General features: G+C 36.9%; 1 protein-coding gene across 14 annotated transcripts in view; it reads right to left on the bottom strand.

Moving 5' to 3' along the window:
• The window catches only part of SLC44A1 (solute carrier family 44 member 1), an 88,433-nt gene that overhangs the window by 62,630 nt on the left and 11,699 nt on the right, over window positions 1-14,104 (bottom strand). For 13 of the 14 annotated variants that reach the window (XR_015280936.1, XR_015280935.1, XR_015280938.1 and 10 more), the window contains exons 2-4: window positions 9,949-10,038; window positions 7,724-7,866; window positions 89-225 (exon numbers count right to left, since the gene is read on the bottom strand). Coding sequence is in view for 8 of the 14 variants with exons in the window: in XM_086869034.1 (XP_086725160.1) it covers window positions 89-225; window positions 7,724-7,866; window positions 9,949-10,038 (370 nt within the window). In the remaining 6 variants the exon portion in view is untranslated. Of the gene's footprint in view, window positions 1-88; window positions 226-7,723; window positions 7,867-9,948; window positions 10,039-14,104 lie in introns of those variants that run through there. The other variant, XM_086869039.1, reaches the window with a different exon arrangement.

Raw genomic sequence — 14,104 nt, 5'->3', positions numbered from 1 at the left:
ATATACTTAATTTTTAACTCAGTTAATGCATATGTTTTTTTCAGATCCCATGAAAATGTGAACAAAAATAAAGCTATTTTTTTCATACCATTAGTTTCTGCGAATTTCTGTATATCAGCCAGAGTTTTCAGTTCTTTCCTTGGGCAAGCTGATACACACAAGGCAATAGACTTAATCTTCTGATGTACTAGATCAATGTTGCATGGATCCAAGAAGAATACATATCTATGGAAAGAAAAAAGGGAAATTGCTTTTATTTTAATTAACAATTACACTGAACGAAATTTCAGACTATGGGATTCAATCAAGACTGAGTGATTCAGTTTACCCAGAAACACACGAAATTTGATATTATTGTAAATGTGTGGATCAAAAGAATTTTTGTACTCAACATATGCACAACAAACATATGGGTATTTAACTCTACCTGATTCAAGTACATTAAAATGGTGCTGCTCATAAAAACAGTAGTCTTGCCATGCCTCTTCACAGATATGAGTCCAAACATTCACAAACCTTTACTCCAACTTTAAACTTGACTTAGAAAATTACAATTTTTTTACAAAAAACCCAACAAACCAAATAAAGTCATTCTTATTCTGCAAAAAAGAAAAGGTCCACAGCTATATTAATGAATACACATAGCACCAGTAATTAAGAACAGCTTTTTAGTATAGATTGATTTTCCATGCCATGACTGAACCAATTACTTTAGTATTTACTTAGAAATAAAATTCCTTCAGATATTTCACATAAAATTATCTAATGTTTAAGGGCAGTATTTTGAAGAGATTCTACTTGCTAACTTTTCACAATGAATGCCATTTGAAAATCCAATGCATGAAGTACATATTATAGATTCTTAACTAACATCTCTTGGCTATATTTATGACAAGCACTAACCCTACAGAATTTCCACTGATGATGTAATGGAGATGCTTTTCTCTTTGGAAGGTGAACAATTCTTAAATGCCTACAGTTCTAATGATGTACTAAGTGTTGAAATATTCTCTTCATATGAAAACACCAGAAATCTGCCATATAAAATGCTATTTCTATTTTTGCAGTCCTCACAATGGGAATTCATTCTGTAACCAGTAAAATCCCTTTCACTCCTAAAAAGCATTTAGGTCCTCCCTGAACACCCTCAGTCTATATGCTAATTGCTGTCTACTGTTCTATTACCCAGTGTCAGTGTACAAGAATGATTACTATTCTTGTAGAGTACAGTCTTCCTTGAAAGTCTATCAAAACCCATATTGTTTAAATCAACTGTAACATGGTAATAGGTTACTTCCATTCTCATAATATTCCTTTCTTCTTCAAGTTCTCAGTGAAATCATCCATCCCTATTTCTCTTCTACTTATTACACACTACACATCTTAGGACTTTATAGAAAGACCACCGAAATCTGATGAACAAGTGTAAACACAAAAATTCTGTCATGCAGACACAGTAAAAGTTACTGCATGCAAGCAATAAGCCACAGATTTCCCTTATTTCAAATAAAATACTCTTAAATTGGTACGAAGACATACAAAGCTGTATTAATTGAAGTTTCCTCCAGTTCTTATCCCATTCAGTAAGTGTACATGGCAGGACAGTGTCTACTTCTTTGAGGATATTTGGTCAAAGGAGCTATAAAAAGAACCTACAGAGTCAAACCTGACTGATACGGCAAGGGAGGCTAGGATAGGAACAAACTTGGCCAACCTCACTAATTGGTAAGGATATGTGGATTTTGAAAATGGTTTTCACTAAGACTATCTGGCTAAGGACCTTGCCAAACTGAGATAAAGGAGAGAGACACCCAGACATAAAACTTGTCCACTTAATAAAAACAATAATCAGAAACAAGCCCAGTCAATGACAGTAATTGATGGACTATCAAAAAATTGCACAGGGACTTTGCAATTGATAGAGATGCAAACTCCTAAGTGCAGAATGTAGTAGAGTCAGTGGGACCCTGTCAGCAGAAGCAACATGCATGGGACAAGGTAGCAGACAGGGATGTAAAAGTAATAGTTACATGCAAGCTGATGTTGGTCAGTACATTATCTGACCTCAGCACCTGACTACTGCAGTCTATCTTGTCCTATTACTAAAGCTTTTAACTCTCTCTTCGCATAAATCTAATCTCTATCCCATGTGCATGGATGCTGCAAGTGCTGCAGGGATTAAGCACCAGCTACTGTGGGGACTGACAGGGGTGTGAGGAATTTGGTGTCAGCAACTGGAATCAGACCAAGGTTTTGGGTGCCACGGGACTGTGGTGTCAGCTACCAAAGTGGGTGGGGTCTCAGTGCCATTGGCAGGGAGAGATCTTGGCAATGAGCTGCAGGGGTGGGAACAATTTGTGCCCACAAAAAAAAATGCAGCCAGAGTTGATAGACTCAGCATAGGTGGTCACAGCCCTTGTAGTGCTGGCTACTGATGGGGATGAACACCTGTACCTTCTCCAGAACAGATCTATGCAAATTATAGAATCATAGAAAATACTGAGTTGGAAGGGACCCACAAGGATCACTATGTCCAGCTCCTGGTATAACCCACTAGCAAACTCCAAGCCATATCAGACAGTGAGTAGGGAGGTCTAGGTGAGAAGTTTTGTGTGAGCACAGGGTCTGTGGTGTTACTGGGGGGAAACTGAGGGTTTCTGTGGGTGCTTGTGGAATGACTGCATAAGTGTTTAACACTTAGCACCAAACTAGATCAGTTTCTGAGTAGGGGGAACTCATAAGGTGGATAAGGTCCTGTGCTGGCTCTTGGAGAATCCACAAAAGTGTGTGAGCTTGCGAACCTGTGAAGCGTCATGCCTGTTCCTACACAAGTGACCTTCTGCCACTGTCAGCCTGTGAGGACAAGGGAACATGGCTGGCTGTGCTCGTGAGTACCACTGTTGAAGGCAGCACCTTGTCACTGTCAGTCTGTGTAACCAGCTATGTCAATGTCCCATGTGGTACTGTCCATCCACATCTCTCAGCCTAGGCAGAGACCCTGGGTTCTGGGAGCTGTAGGACTGGACTCCAGCTCCTGGATAGGAGTGCTCTCTGAATTTCCCTAAGGAAACCAAATCAGGAATGTCACCATTAGGAAGCTAGAACTCATCCTACTTTTACAGTGATTTCAATCAAGGGTCAAATAATTTTAATAATTATTATCATTTTAATCGCCACAATATTTTGTAAAATAAATGCTGCAATTCTAACTCAAATCTGAAAGTTTACAAATACAATGCAATTACAGCATCATACACAGTTTTGACAGAAGTGTGGGCATAGCCTTGAACAGCACATGTAATTCAAACACTGCATTGTATGGTAAAGAGACTGTTCTGACAGCAATAAGGGAGTTGCACAGGAAACTCCAGGCTATCAAATCTGTGGCTTCAAACTGTGGCCTTGGAAGTCACAAGATAATTAACATTATTTTTACTTCATTGCAGCTAAAACAAGAACTAAAATTCTAGGAACCAGAATTACAGAAGAAAAGTTAATTTCTTTTTGTTTATAAAGTGTACATGTAGAAAATAAGTGATTTTACTGCAGAAAATTTCATACTGTGTCACCACAGGACAGAATTTGTTTCTCTCTAGAAGAACGTCATTACATGCTTTGTGCTGTAATTTCATTTATTTACAATCAGCAATAGACTAATTTTCTAATAAAGAAGTAACTTATATCAGCAATACAAAGACTGATGCAAACAAAGTAATCATATTGTTAGAGATGCTTCAACATTGCAAATGAAAATATGTTTGCTATTTGAAAATCAATATAGTAGACTTACAGCATATACATATTTATGCATTTTTATGCAGTATCAGCCCTGTAGAGAAGGAGGTACTGGTGCATGAAGAATTGGACATGACCCAGCGATGTACACCTGCAGCCCAGAAAGCCAACTATTCTGAGACTTCATAAAAAGAAGCATGACTAACAAATGAAGTTTTACTCCACCCTGAGGGGGATCCCCCAGTTGTTATAGTGCAACCAGCTCTGGGATGCCCAGAACAGGAAAGACATGAACCCATTACAAGAGCAGAGGAGACCCATGAAAATGATGAGAGGGCTGGAGCATATGAAGATGTGCTAAGAGAGCTGGGGCTGTTCATCCTGGAGAAGAGAAAGCTGTGGAAACACCTTTTGGCAGCTTTCCAGTACTTATGGGGGCTTCTGTAAAAGACAAAGTGACTTTTCACACAGGCAAATAGTTAAAGGACAAGGGGGAATGGCTTTAAACTAGAAGAAGGCAGAATAAGAATGACAGAATCATCAGAAAAAGACCCTTCACATCATCTACTCTAACTGTAAATGCACTGCCAAGACCACCATTAAACCATGTCCCTAAGCACCAAATCTACATATTTTTTAAATACCTCCAGGAATGATGACTCCACCACTTCCCTGGGCTTGATAACCTTTTTGGCAAAAAAAGAATTGTCATAACATCCAAACTAAATGTCCCCTTGCACAGTCTGAGACCCTTTTCTCTAATACTGTCACTTGTTACCTGGGAGAGGAGATTGATTTCCCCATCCTTCCAAGCAGCTGTAGAGCAGTAAGATGAAACCAAGAACTAGTAATCTGAGCATTAATAACACTTAGACAAAGCTAGCATTTTAAATATTATCTAAAAATTAACAGCTAGAGTGTACATCCCATATGGCATGTTACAGGACCTGTAATGACCATATTGCAACACGGACTATAGAACCAAGCAAAACACCCACAAAAACCAGCCTAAGATGGCATGAAGATGACCACATTGCAACCACTTGCTAACACAACAGCAAACCAATGAAAAGCAAGACCACCCCAGGCCCTAATAGTGCTCTTGGTCCAGGCTGTCATGTAAGAGATAGGGAATTTACACTGCAAGGGAAATAATTTCCCAGGTATTTCTTTATTCAGGTTCTCTTTTTTCAAGGCACATCAACAGAGCTACCAGATACCATAACTGATCTGTACCATCTAATGGAGATGAGAGTCTAGTCTCAAAAATTTCTTCAACAGTAGGGCATATACAGTTTCACTCAACCAAATTCTCTGTGTACATGCTGCAAACCATCCCTGGGTCTTCCCATTATCTAAGCTTCAAGCATTTCCTGGGATCAAAGGCAGGCACTCAGGCAGAATGCCACCCTAACTATTCTGCATAGCATCATCCAGTATTTGAGTAGACAGCACAAAACTAAATTCTGTCCAAATAACAACTTATTGGTGATGGAAAACCAGCCTGAACTAGCATTTCAGCTGGCTGCTGTGATTATCCTTTATTTGCAAATAAAAGGTCATTTTTAACCCCTTATAATTATCAGAATTTGTAAAGCAAGAAGCTTACTTGAAGGAGATAGATTTAATTAGAATTCACTGCCAGATATATATTATACATAGAGTATAATCCTATGTCTGACTCTGGGAAACAGACTGTTAAAGTGTTTTGTGATTACTTTGTAAAAATAAAAGGATGTCTGATCCATTCTTTGTTCATGAGACCAGGTTGTAAAATCCTCCTTCCCAATATTTCATCTTACTGGTTTCAACATATCTGATGTACACAGAGAGCAAACCATATGCCTGTGAGAACTCTGCTTTTCACCCCTACCACCCAGATTTCCATATCCACATAGACAACATCAATTTCACTTCCACATGACAGTGCCTATGGGTTGCTGTCACATACAAGGAAGAAAATGTTATTTTTACAGATGATTTAGCTTTTCAGCCCTTGGACTAGGAAATGAAAATGGATTTACCCTGCAAGCAAAATGAAATGAGAATAACTTCATGTTTTCAAAGCCCCATTTGTGGAGCTTAAAAGTCTTTTCTTTCTCTACACAAACTGAAATGTACAGACAGGAAGAAGAGTTTATTTTTACAGTCTGTCTGCAAAATGCTCCTATAAAAATAGCATTAAATACTCCCATGAACCCCACCTCAGACACCGTAGGAACTCCATCTGCTAGAGACAGATGCAAAGCAGATAGCTTTTTAAATTTGCTTGGCAATTTTTCAGAAGAAACTATGGAGTGTGAGAGAAGGAAGGATCTCTCACTTATATAAGAACCAATCCTTTCCTAAACTGGATACCCTGGACTATACAAGGAACTTTATGTGAACAGTTAAAAGATAATTTGCCTTAGCAGAGGATTTTCTCTTAACCAAATAGAGATTATTATAACTCATATGTGTGTATCTATTAATTTGCTTAGATCATGCGTCAAGCCATGGCATCTTTGTTAGAAAAGCGTAATTCTTTTAAACCTCTTTAAGACTTCTTGACAAACTACAGGCTCTCTCAATTAGCTGTATTGAAAACAGTCTATCTGCTGTCTTTTGAGCTTGCATTTACAAGAGGAATTTACTTAGTGGTAGATGTTTCCCCACATGATGCTCTGACTTATGTCACACATAGAAGACAATTGCAATATTAATTATTACATTTCAATAAGGTGTCTGAATTTCTCTACCTTCACATGATCTCAGACACCATTTCTTTCTAAAGGTAAACTTATGATTTTAAAATCTGCATTTTTTTTCAGAACACTAGAATCACAATTTTGTACTTTATACTCATGGGTTTAGAAAGTGCTAAAATGTTTATGTAAAAATATAAGAAAATTATGCAGCATAAGCTTTAAGCCTTTCAACCCTCTAGAAAGATGGTATTAGATTAAGAAATTATTTTTCTGATAAAAGATAACTGTAAAAAGTTCCAGACATTTTACTTACCTCAAATCTTTCTGGTTACCACCAATTATTTATCTACACATTAAAACTTAAATGGGTATTTATAAGTCTTTGGAACAGCAACTCAAAATAAGCCAATCTCAGGAAAGCATGCTTCCAAAATAACTTACAAAAATCACCAATTTTCTGTTAGTCTGAATGTGTGAAGCAAAAGGCTGTCATATTCAGAAATTAGTAACTTTTCAGCTCCTTGAAGCAATTGATGGTGAAAAAGCCATTTTTTTTTGTCATTTAATATTACTGTACTACACCAAACAGTTTACTTTCTGAAGCCACCCAAGCTGTACAGGACTCTGAGCTTGTCTGACTGACAAGACAGACCTCAACAGACATTCACAGGTATTCAACCTATCAGTCCAGAATTCTTCCCACAGTTCCAGTACTACTATTACTGTGATGTCTTCCTGTACAACAGATAGGAAGTACCTGAACTTTGTTTTAACAGGACACTGTTTAATCAAAGCTTTGTGCACTTCTAAAGTTTTGTGCATTTTCTCCACAAGTCACATATGCACATTCTGTCTATAGTTTGAAGTCTTACTCTAATGCACCAGATATATCTCATCTCCCCCTACTCCTAGTGGCAGAAACTGAGCATACAACATCAAAAGCAAACATTGGTATCAAAGCCTGCTCCCAAATCTGAGAATACTTGTCACACCTAAAAATCTAACAAACAAGACTTTTCAGTGGCCTAGTACAATGCCCTACATGAAATCAATACTGAGAAAAAGTAATTCCTCAATTACTTTTGATTATGAGCAGTATTCATACTGCATATCTGCCAACATATAGTCTAATGTTTGTGGTTGTTACAAAAGATTGCTGTCCTGCAAGTGAGAAAAGTGTCAAAGGACAAGTACATGAGTTAGCATGTCCCTTTTCCCATTTTATTTGAAATCACTCCCAAAGAAAGAAAGATTTTGCCTTTCCTGATTTACAGAACGCAAAAAATGTATCACATACTTACTTCTTGTGTGTGAGGTCTAGACCACTGTTGACTATTCCCTCCACTTTGACATTTTTCTGTCCACAAATATTTCCATAGCTGTCATATCCCGAAAGCAGTCTTGCAGCTGCTCCTGTAGCTATTGAAAAGCCACAGATAAAACCCTGGAGGAATAAAAAAACCCCACAGTTTAGTGATACTCTGTTTCACATCTGGGAAAGGTCAGTTTTATTAATTTATTTCTAAACAGAGGTTGTCTAAAAATTCTTTCAGACTGGAAAAGGAAAGATAAGGATTATCACAGAGAACTGCTGTGCAGTAATAAAACTGAATGCAAGCTAAGAGACGATTCACATATGTAACACTGGATATTATACAAGCATAGTTAAGACTCCTGTATGTGGTCTATTTGAAAGTCATATTGTCAGCAAGTGGGCATGAAGCAGAAGGAAGAAGTCAGTAAGTGGGCAACAGCAGGCAGGGAAGGAGAGCTACAAGCAAAGAGATGGAGTTTCCAAGGATTGCTATGCATCTTAGACAATTCCTCCCAATCCAGATTTTCTTACTTTCAGATTTTTTTTCTTTCCTTTAAATTAAGTACTTTCAAAGATGAGCTAGAATTAAGACGCCTATCTAACACAAGTTTCTTTTAAGGAAATCCTCTTAAAGCAAGTGACCAGGTCAAGGCCACTGTGGTTTCAAATGCTGGTTTTAAATGCAGGAAACAGATGCAAAGCAAGATAGTTCAGACCAAGTAATATGGAAAATGCCCTTAGTAGGCAAGTCTTGCTGTGAACTTCCAGAGGTATTTTACAAGCAAAACCAAGATTAAGGCAATGATTGTGAAAACAAGACACTGACCGAAAAGCTTCATTAGCAAACCACTGTCAGGGAGAAATGAACCATCAGCTCACTCCACTACCACCAAGGATCTGATTTTACATGTGAGACAGGCTAAGATTTGAGAAGTGGAAGCAGAATAAACAAGAGAGACAAGTGTATGGAGCAACAGATGGCAGTGTCAGGATCAGATGAAATGATGGTAACAGGTAATGAAGTTGGCATGGAACAGTGAAAATGTGGGTGGTGCACCCTGCAAGTGAAGTCTCCTAGAACGGTAACTGTGTGACCTAGTCGGATGATTTCTCTATGTATTACATTGCTTAGACAGGAAAATTTGGGACACTCGTGCACAGAACACTAATTTATTATTGGAAGAACAGGTAAATAATCAAATAATAAGGGAACATCAACAAACCAGAAAAAAAACAAATGCAAAAGACAGCTACTTGTTTCAGGAAGCGCTGTGTTTTTTGCAACTTTAAGATATTCACATTACAGTGATACTGTAATACACATGATTTTAAATAATCATTATGATTTTTACATTTGAAGCCAAACCATTGAAAAACACTCTGGAGAAAGCAGAAGAAACTTTTCAATGGAATTATTCCAAAAACCAGAGACTGAGGAAGAGCAGAAAAGAAGGCTGAGAGCACTTAATCCCCCTAAGGACACCTGCTTGCAGTACAGCAGTACAAAGCAGCAATGGACACTCTCTGTTTAAGAAGAGTAGCAAACACAGGATCATGAAACAAAATAAGATGGAAAGAAGTAATTTTCATTAATCTGCAGATTTCAGAGGTTTGGTCTTTTCATAAAAAGTATAGAGTGTTGTGAGGCTGATTTGAAAAAGGTGATGGGTCCATCACAGAGGACAGAACTGTTAAAATTTTGAAAAAAGATCTTATCATTACTAATATGGTTGTTAAGAATAGGTGCTTCTACTAAGTATACCATAAAAATAAATTAATTAAATAAACAAAAACCCAGTTAGCTCTTTGATAGTCAGAATCTTTTTTTCTCACAAAAAAACTTTACTGTGATTCACAGAATTGTTTACCAGGCTTCCAGCTACCATTCTGGGACATGCAGAGTCCCATAAAGTACATGAGTCAACTGATAATTTGCCATGCTGAAAAAATCACTTACCACTGCGACTGCAGTTTCAGGGGAAGAGAAGCTAGAGAAAGAACTGATACCAACAATAAATTATGGATCCCTACCAAAGGCCTACCAAAGTATGTACACACTACGCATTTCTGTTCTATAGCTGATAGTTCCCATGTAAATATATCCCAATCTTTGCTGGTGATTAAGTTACTGATAGGTTTTAAAACTCCTTCCTTATGAATGCAAACTCTTCAACTCTATAATACTTACAAAATCTGCTGAGTTTTACTCACCATTCCTATGCAGAAGACAATGAATAAGAGCAGCCATGGTACATCTGTGCAGCTGTGGTCTTCCAGAGGCTTCCACTCTCGCTTGGAACTCTTGTGTGAGAAGAGAGACACAAGATTAAAAACACTTTGTCTGCTCATAATAGAAAAAGGCAGAAAATTATTCTACAGGTAATTTATGTACAGCAGGAGCCATCTTCAAATACCAAGACAGTTGAAGAACCTTGGCTGAAAGACTTTAAGAGTAAGGCTCATGTAAGATTTCAGAAGAAGTGCCTCCACAGGAGCTAGACCATCAAATAGTTATTTACCAAAAAATAGCTGATTTATCCAGAAATTTACAAATATTTATCCACAAAACATGTTATTTTCACTTGTCTTTTTATTACCAGAAAACAGAAATGAATGGCATGAAATTGACAATATCTCCTATTGCAGTCTTTCACAGCTACCTTTCAGTAATCTGATTTCCAGGAAGGATAAATATTAAACTTCTCAAAACCCCCTAAGTTCTCAAATACAATTGTTAGGCTGAACAAGAGCTATGGATGTAGAAAGGAGGCAATAAACTGCTGTTTAAGGAACAGTTTTCTACCTGCCATAAGGCAGCTGAGATTAACACTTCAGTGAAGAAATCCTTCATCTGTATTGTTATGGTGCCAGAAAGGTAAATTGTATAATTAAAGGTTGGAATACTCAATGATGGAGGTAGTTGTAAGCAATTTAGATAGTTTCCTGTTCATGAGGTAAAAATTCTCAGGTAAACATACATTGCTAAGATAATTAGAGTCTTATAAACAGTCAGGCAAAAAGGTTCCAGGAAAAGGGAAAAGAATAAGCACTAGCTCTAATATAAAACTAACCACCTAATCAGAATTTGTTGTAACAAAAATACTGATTACAGCTATTTTTAAAAATACACAGTTACAAACAGAAGTTTTTTCAACAGGCTCCCAAATACTGAATCTTCATATATATTGACTGAGACCCATAAACTGCAAACACTGTTTTAATCCTTCATTCAGGAAGAAAAGGAGGTTGATGTAAGGAGACTGCGTACACAACTGTTCTTTCTAGAGAGAGAGTAAAGCGGATAACCTATTCAAATTTTAAATTTATTTTTTTCTCTTAATACTCTGAGGAATCTTCAAGATTTTTCCAAACAGGTAGCAAATGTCACTGCTGAATTAAAACAGAATGGCTGGATGAAATGTCAACATCTTCTATCACCAGTATGTATTTTACATATTTTTAATAAAAAAAACCAAAAAACCAATAGCATGATATTAGCAAGGTGATTTTTTTTTTCAGTATTCATGACTTTGGCTTTTTTTTGTTCACAAGCACAAAACAACTTTTTCAAATACTCCCATTAGAAACTGGATAAACAAATAAAACTAAAAACTGGATAAACAAATTAAATCCTGCATGCATCACAAAAATGTGGTTTTCTAAGTAGTCCAAATTGGCATTTGGGAATCCCATGCTAATTTTGCAATGTTTATTAAGAAGTTCCACTTACAGGTGTGATAAATGTAGTTTTACAGATGTGATAAGCACTGTTTTAATTCAAGCTGCAAATTCATTGTACATTCTGAAAGTCAAACTTCAGATTTTACTTAATAATCAGCAGTTAGAGGTGCTAAAAGGTCACATTATGCACTCTATAATGCACATTCAACAAAACTGAATTTTCTGATGCTGGCAGTTCACACTTAAAACTAGCACACTCTTTGAACTTAACATTTACAATAAGATTGTGACATTCATGTTGTTATAATTAGCATAATCATAACTGCATAAATTATGTAAGGCTTCGTGCTTCCTATTCCTAAATTCACTCCAAGAACTCTAGATTATTTAGAAATTTACTTTTATTTACAAACAGCAGAGAAAAAATTCAGCTACAGCTGCTGTCTTAAGAGCAAACTGCCCTTGGCAAAAGAGGGAGCAGCAAAATGCACTGCAGGGTGTGCTTTGTTTGTGTTGTTGGGTTTTTTTTATCCTTTCTACCATCTGCATCCAAAATCTTTTAATAGGATTTTTAAAAGCCTCTAGAATAGCTCTGGCAAGGATTTTGGTTGTCTGACTAGTCACAGTTACCATAAGTAATCCATTTTACTTACTAAGTGGACTGCAATTTATATGTCAAAAAGAAACTTGAAATGTCATAACATGGAACATAGTCAGAAAGTTACACAGATAAACTAGTTCTCTGTGGTTCTTCCTCTGTGAAAAACAAATAAAAAAACAAACAAAAAAACCCAAAACAAAACAATAAACCCACATACCAACAAAAACACCAAAAAACCCCACCAAACCAGGAAGGTATTCCAAACAAAGTATCCTTGGATGAAACTCAGTAAGTAGTAGATACTTACTTATAATTTAACCACCTAGCATGGTAATGAGGTATGAAATTATATATATATATATATATATATATATATATATATATATATATATTTATAAAACAGCACCCCTCTTCCGCAGCCTGTCCAATCTTCATTGTCTCAGACCCCCATAAAACCCAAGCTAGCTACCATTATCTGTCTATTGCTTTCTTCCCAGTTGCTTCTTTGTATTCCGGATTCCCAATGAATCCCTTTCCATCACTTCATAGTCTTCTGTCCTTGTCTTTGATATCAGTGTCTCCGTTTCTCCAGCAATTGCTCCCTGTCTATTCTACACCCTTAGGCATTTACTCAGACTGCGATTTTCATGCTTTGGCAACATAAATTGTTAATCCATGGTCAACATAAGGTCTAACAAATGTTGTTTGTTCTGCAATCTGTAAACTATGCTTGTCTCCACTGTGATTGAAACACCATAACATTTTAGAAGACATGCTTTGCCTGAAATCCTAAATCAGCACTTCTACTCTTCCAGATAGATTAGGAGCCTGCAGTATTTGCTTATGCAAGAAAGCTAGAGGAAAAAAAAAAAAACAAACAAAAAAACCTGTAAATTATTAGATTAATTTCAAGTTTTCCCTTGAAACAGAGGGAATTATTTTATTTCAATTATGAAATAAAAATTTCATAATTTACACAATGTTCGCTAAGCATATTCTTGTCATTAACAAAGCATGTACTGTCACGAAAGCACGGACAATCTGGAACACTCAGTCAGAAGTGGAAGGCTGTCAAACCCGTCTTTTCTCTCCAAGACAAACTTGCAGGCTGGGAACATTTTCTGCTCGTAACAGCTTTTCTGTGCTGATTTTTTGAGTTATACTCAAGAACCCAAATGAGTGTGTTAAGAAGTTTACATCTGTCCATTTTGCACAATCAAATCAAAACCCTCGGGTGCTGCAGTTTTATAATCATGTTTTAGTACTACACACCTAGAAGACTGGATGTCTACAATTAAGAATTCTCTCGTAGAAAAGGAAGTGGGAAGAATGTCAGGACACTAACTACTGTTTTTTCCTGGTTGAATTCAGAGCTACACATTCTCAAGACTAAAAGTACTTGCATGTAAATACAAAATGGAGGTTATTTTCTTCAATCACTCCAAAACAAAAAGAGAAATTCCTCTTCCATATTTCTTTCTTGCTATCACTTCCAAAATACTCTTGCTGTCACTCCAAAATCACTTCCTTTGCAGCACAAGGAGCAGGTCTCCTCTGCATACTGCAATATACTTCTGCACAGGAATTGCAAGAATTCCTGCACATAAGCATAGCCAAGACCACTTTCACTGTTAACTGTAATAGCAGTACTGGATGCTGCCATACAAGTACTCTCATGCCATTACCAGAGTGAAACCCATATAAGAGCATAAAAAGATGAAAAAACACAGCATTTCAATGGGAGACTACAGATGCAGGAAACTACAGAGAATTTAGTTTGAACACAACATATCTCTTGCAATGTAAAATTTGGGAATGATGAGACTGAAGCAAGACTATTAAAGAACATCTGCAGCACTACATATACAGAAAATTGAGCTGTGGGCAGGTAGCAAAGATGTGAATAATATAAGGATAAAGATGGAATCTGCCATCAACTGATGATGTTGCAACATCATGATGGTACAGGAAGCAGAAAGAAAAGGTCTTGTGGTGGTCAGATGACACATTTCAAGTGGAAGAGAACTCTGGGGCTAGTGAGGCAGGTGGGCTGAATTAAGGACAACCCAGTGAATAAATGGCATG

This window comes from Cyanistes caeruleus, chromosome Z, assembly GCF_971803275.1.
Source record: "Cyanistes caeruleus chromosome Z, bCyaCae1.hap1.1, whole genome shotgun sequence".
Lineage (NCBI taxonomy): Eukaryota > Metazoa > Chordata > Aves > Passeriformes > Paridae > Cyanistes > Cyanistes caeruleus.
Note: the sequence above shows the minus strand (reverse complement) of the source record. Positions and strands in the feature narration are given on the sequence as shown.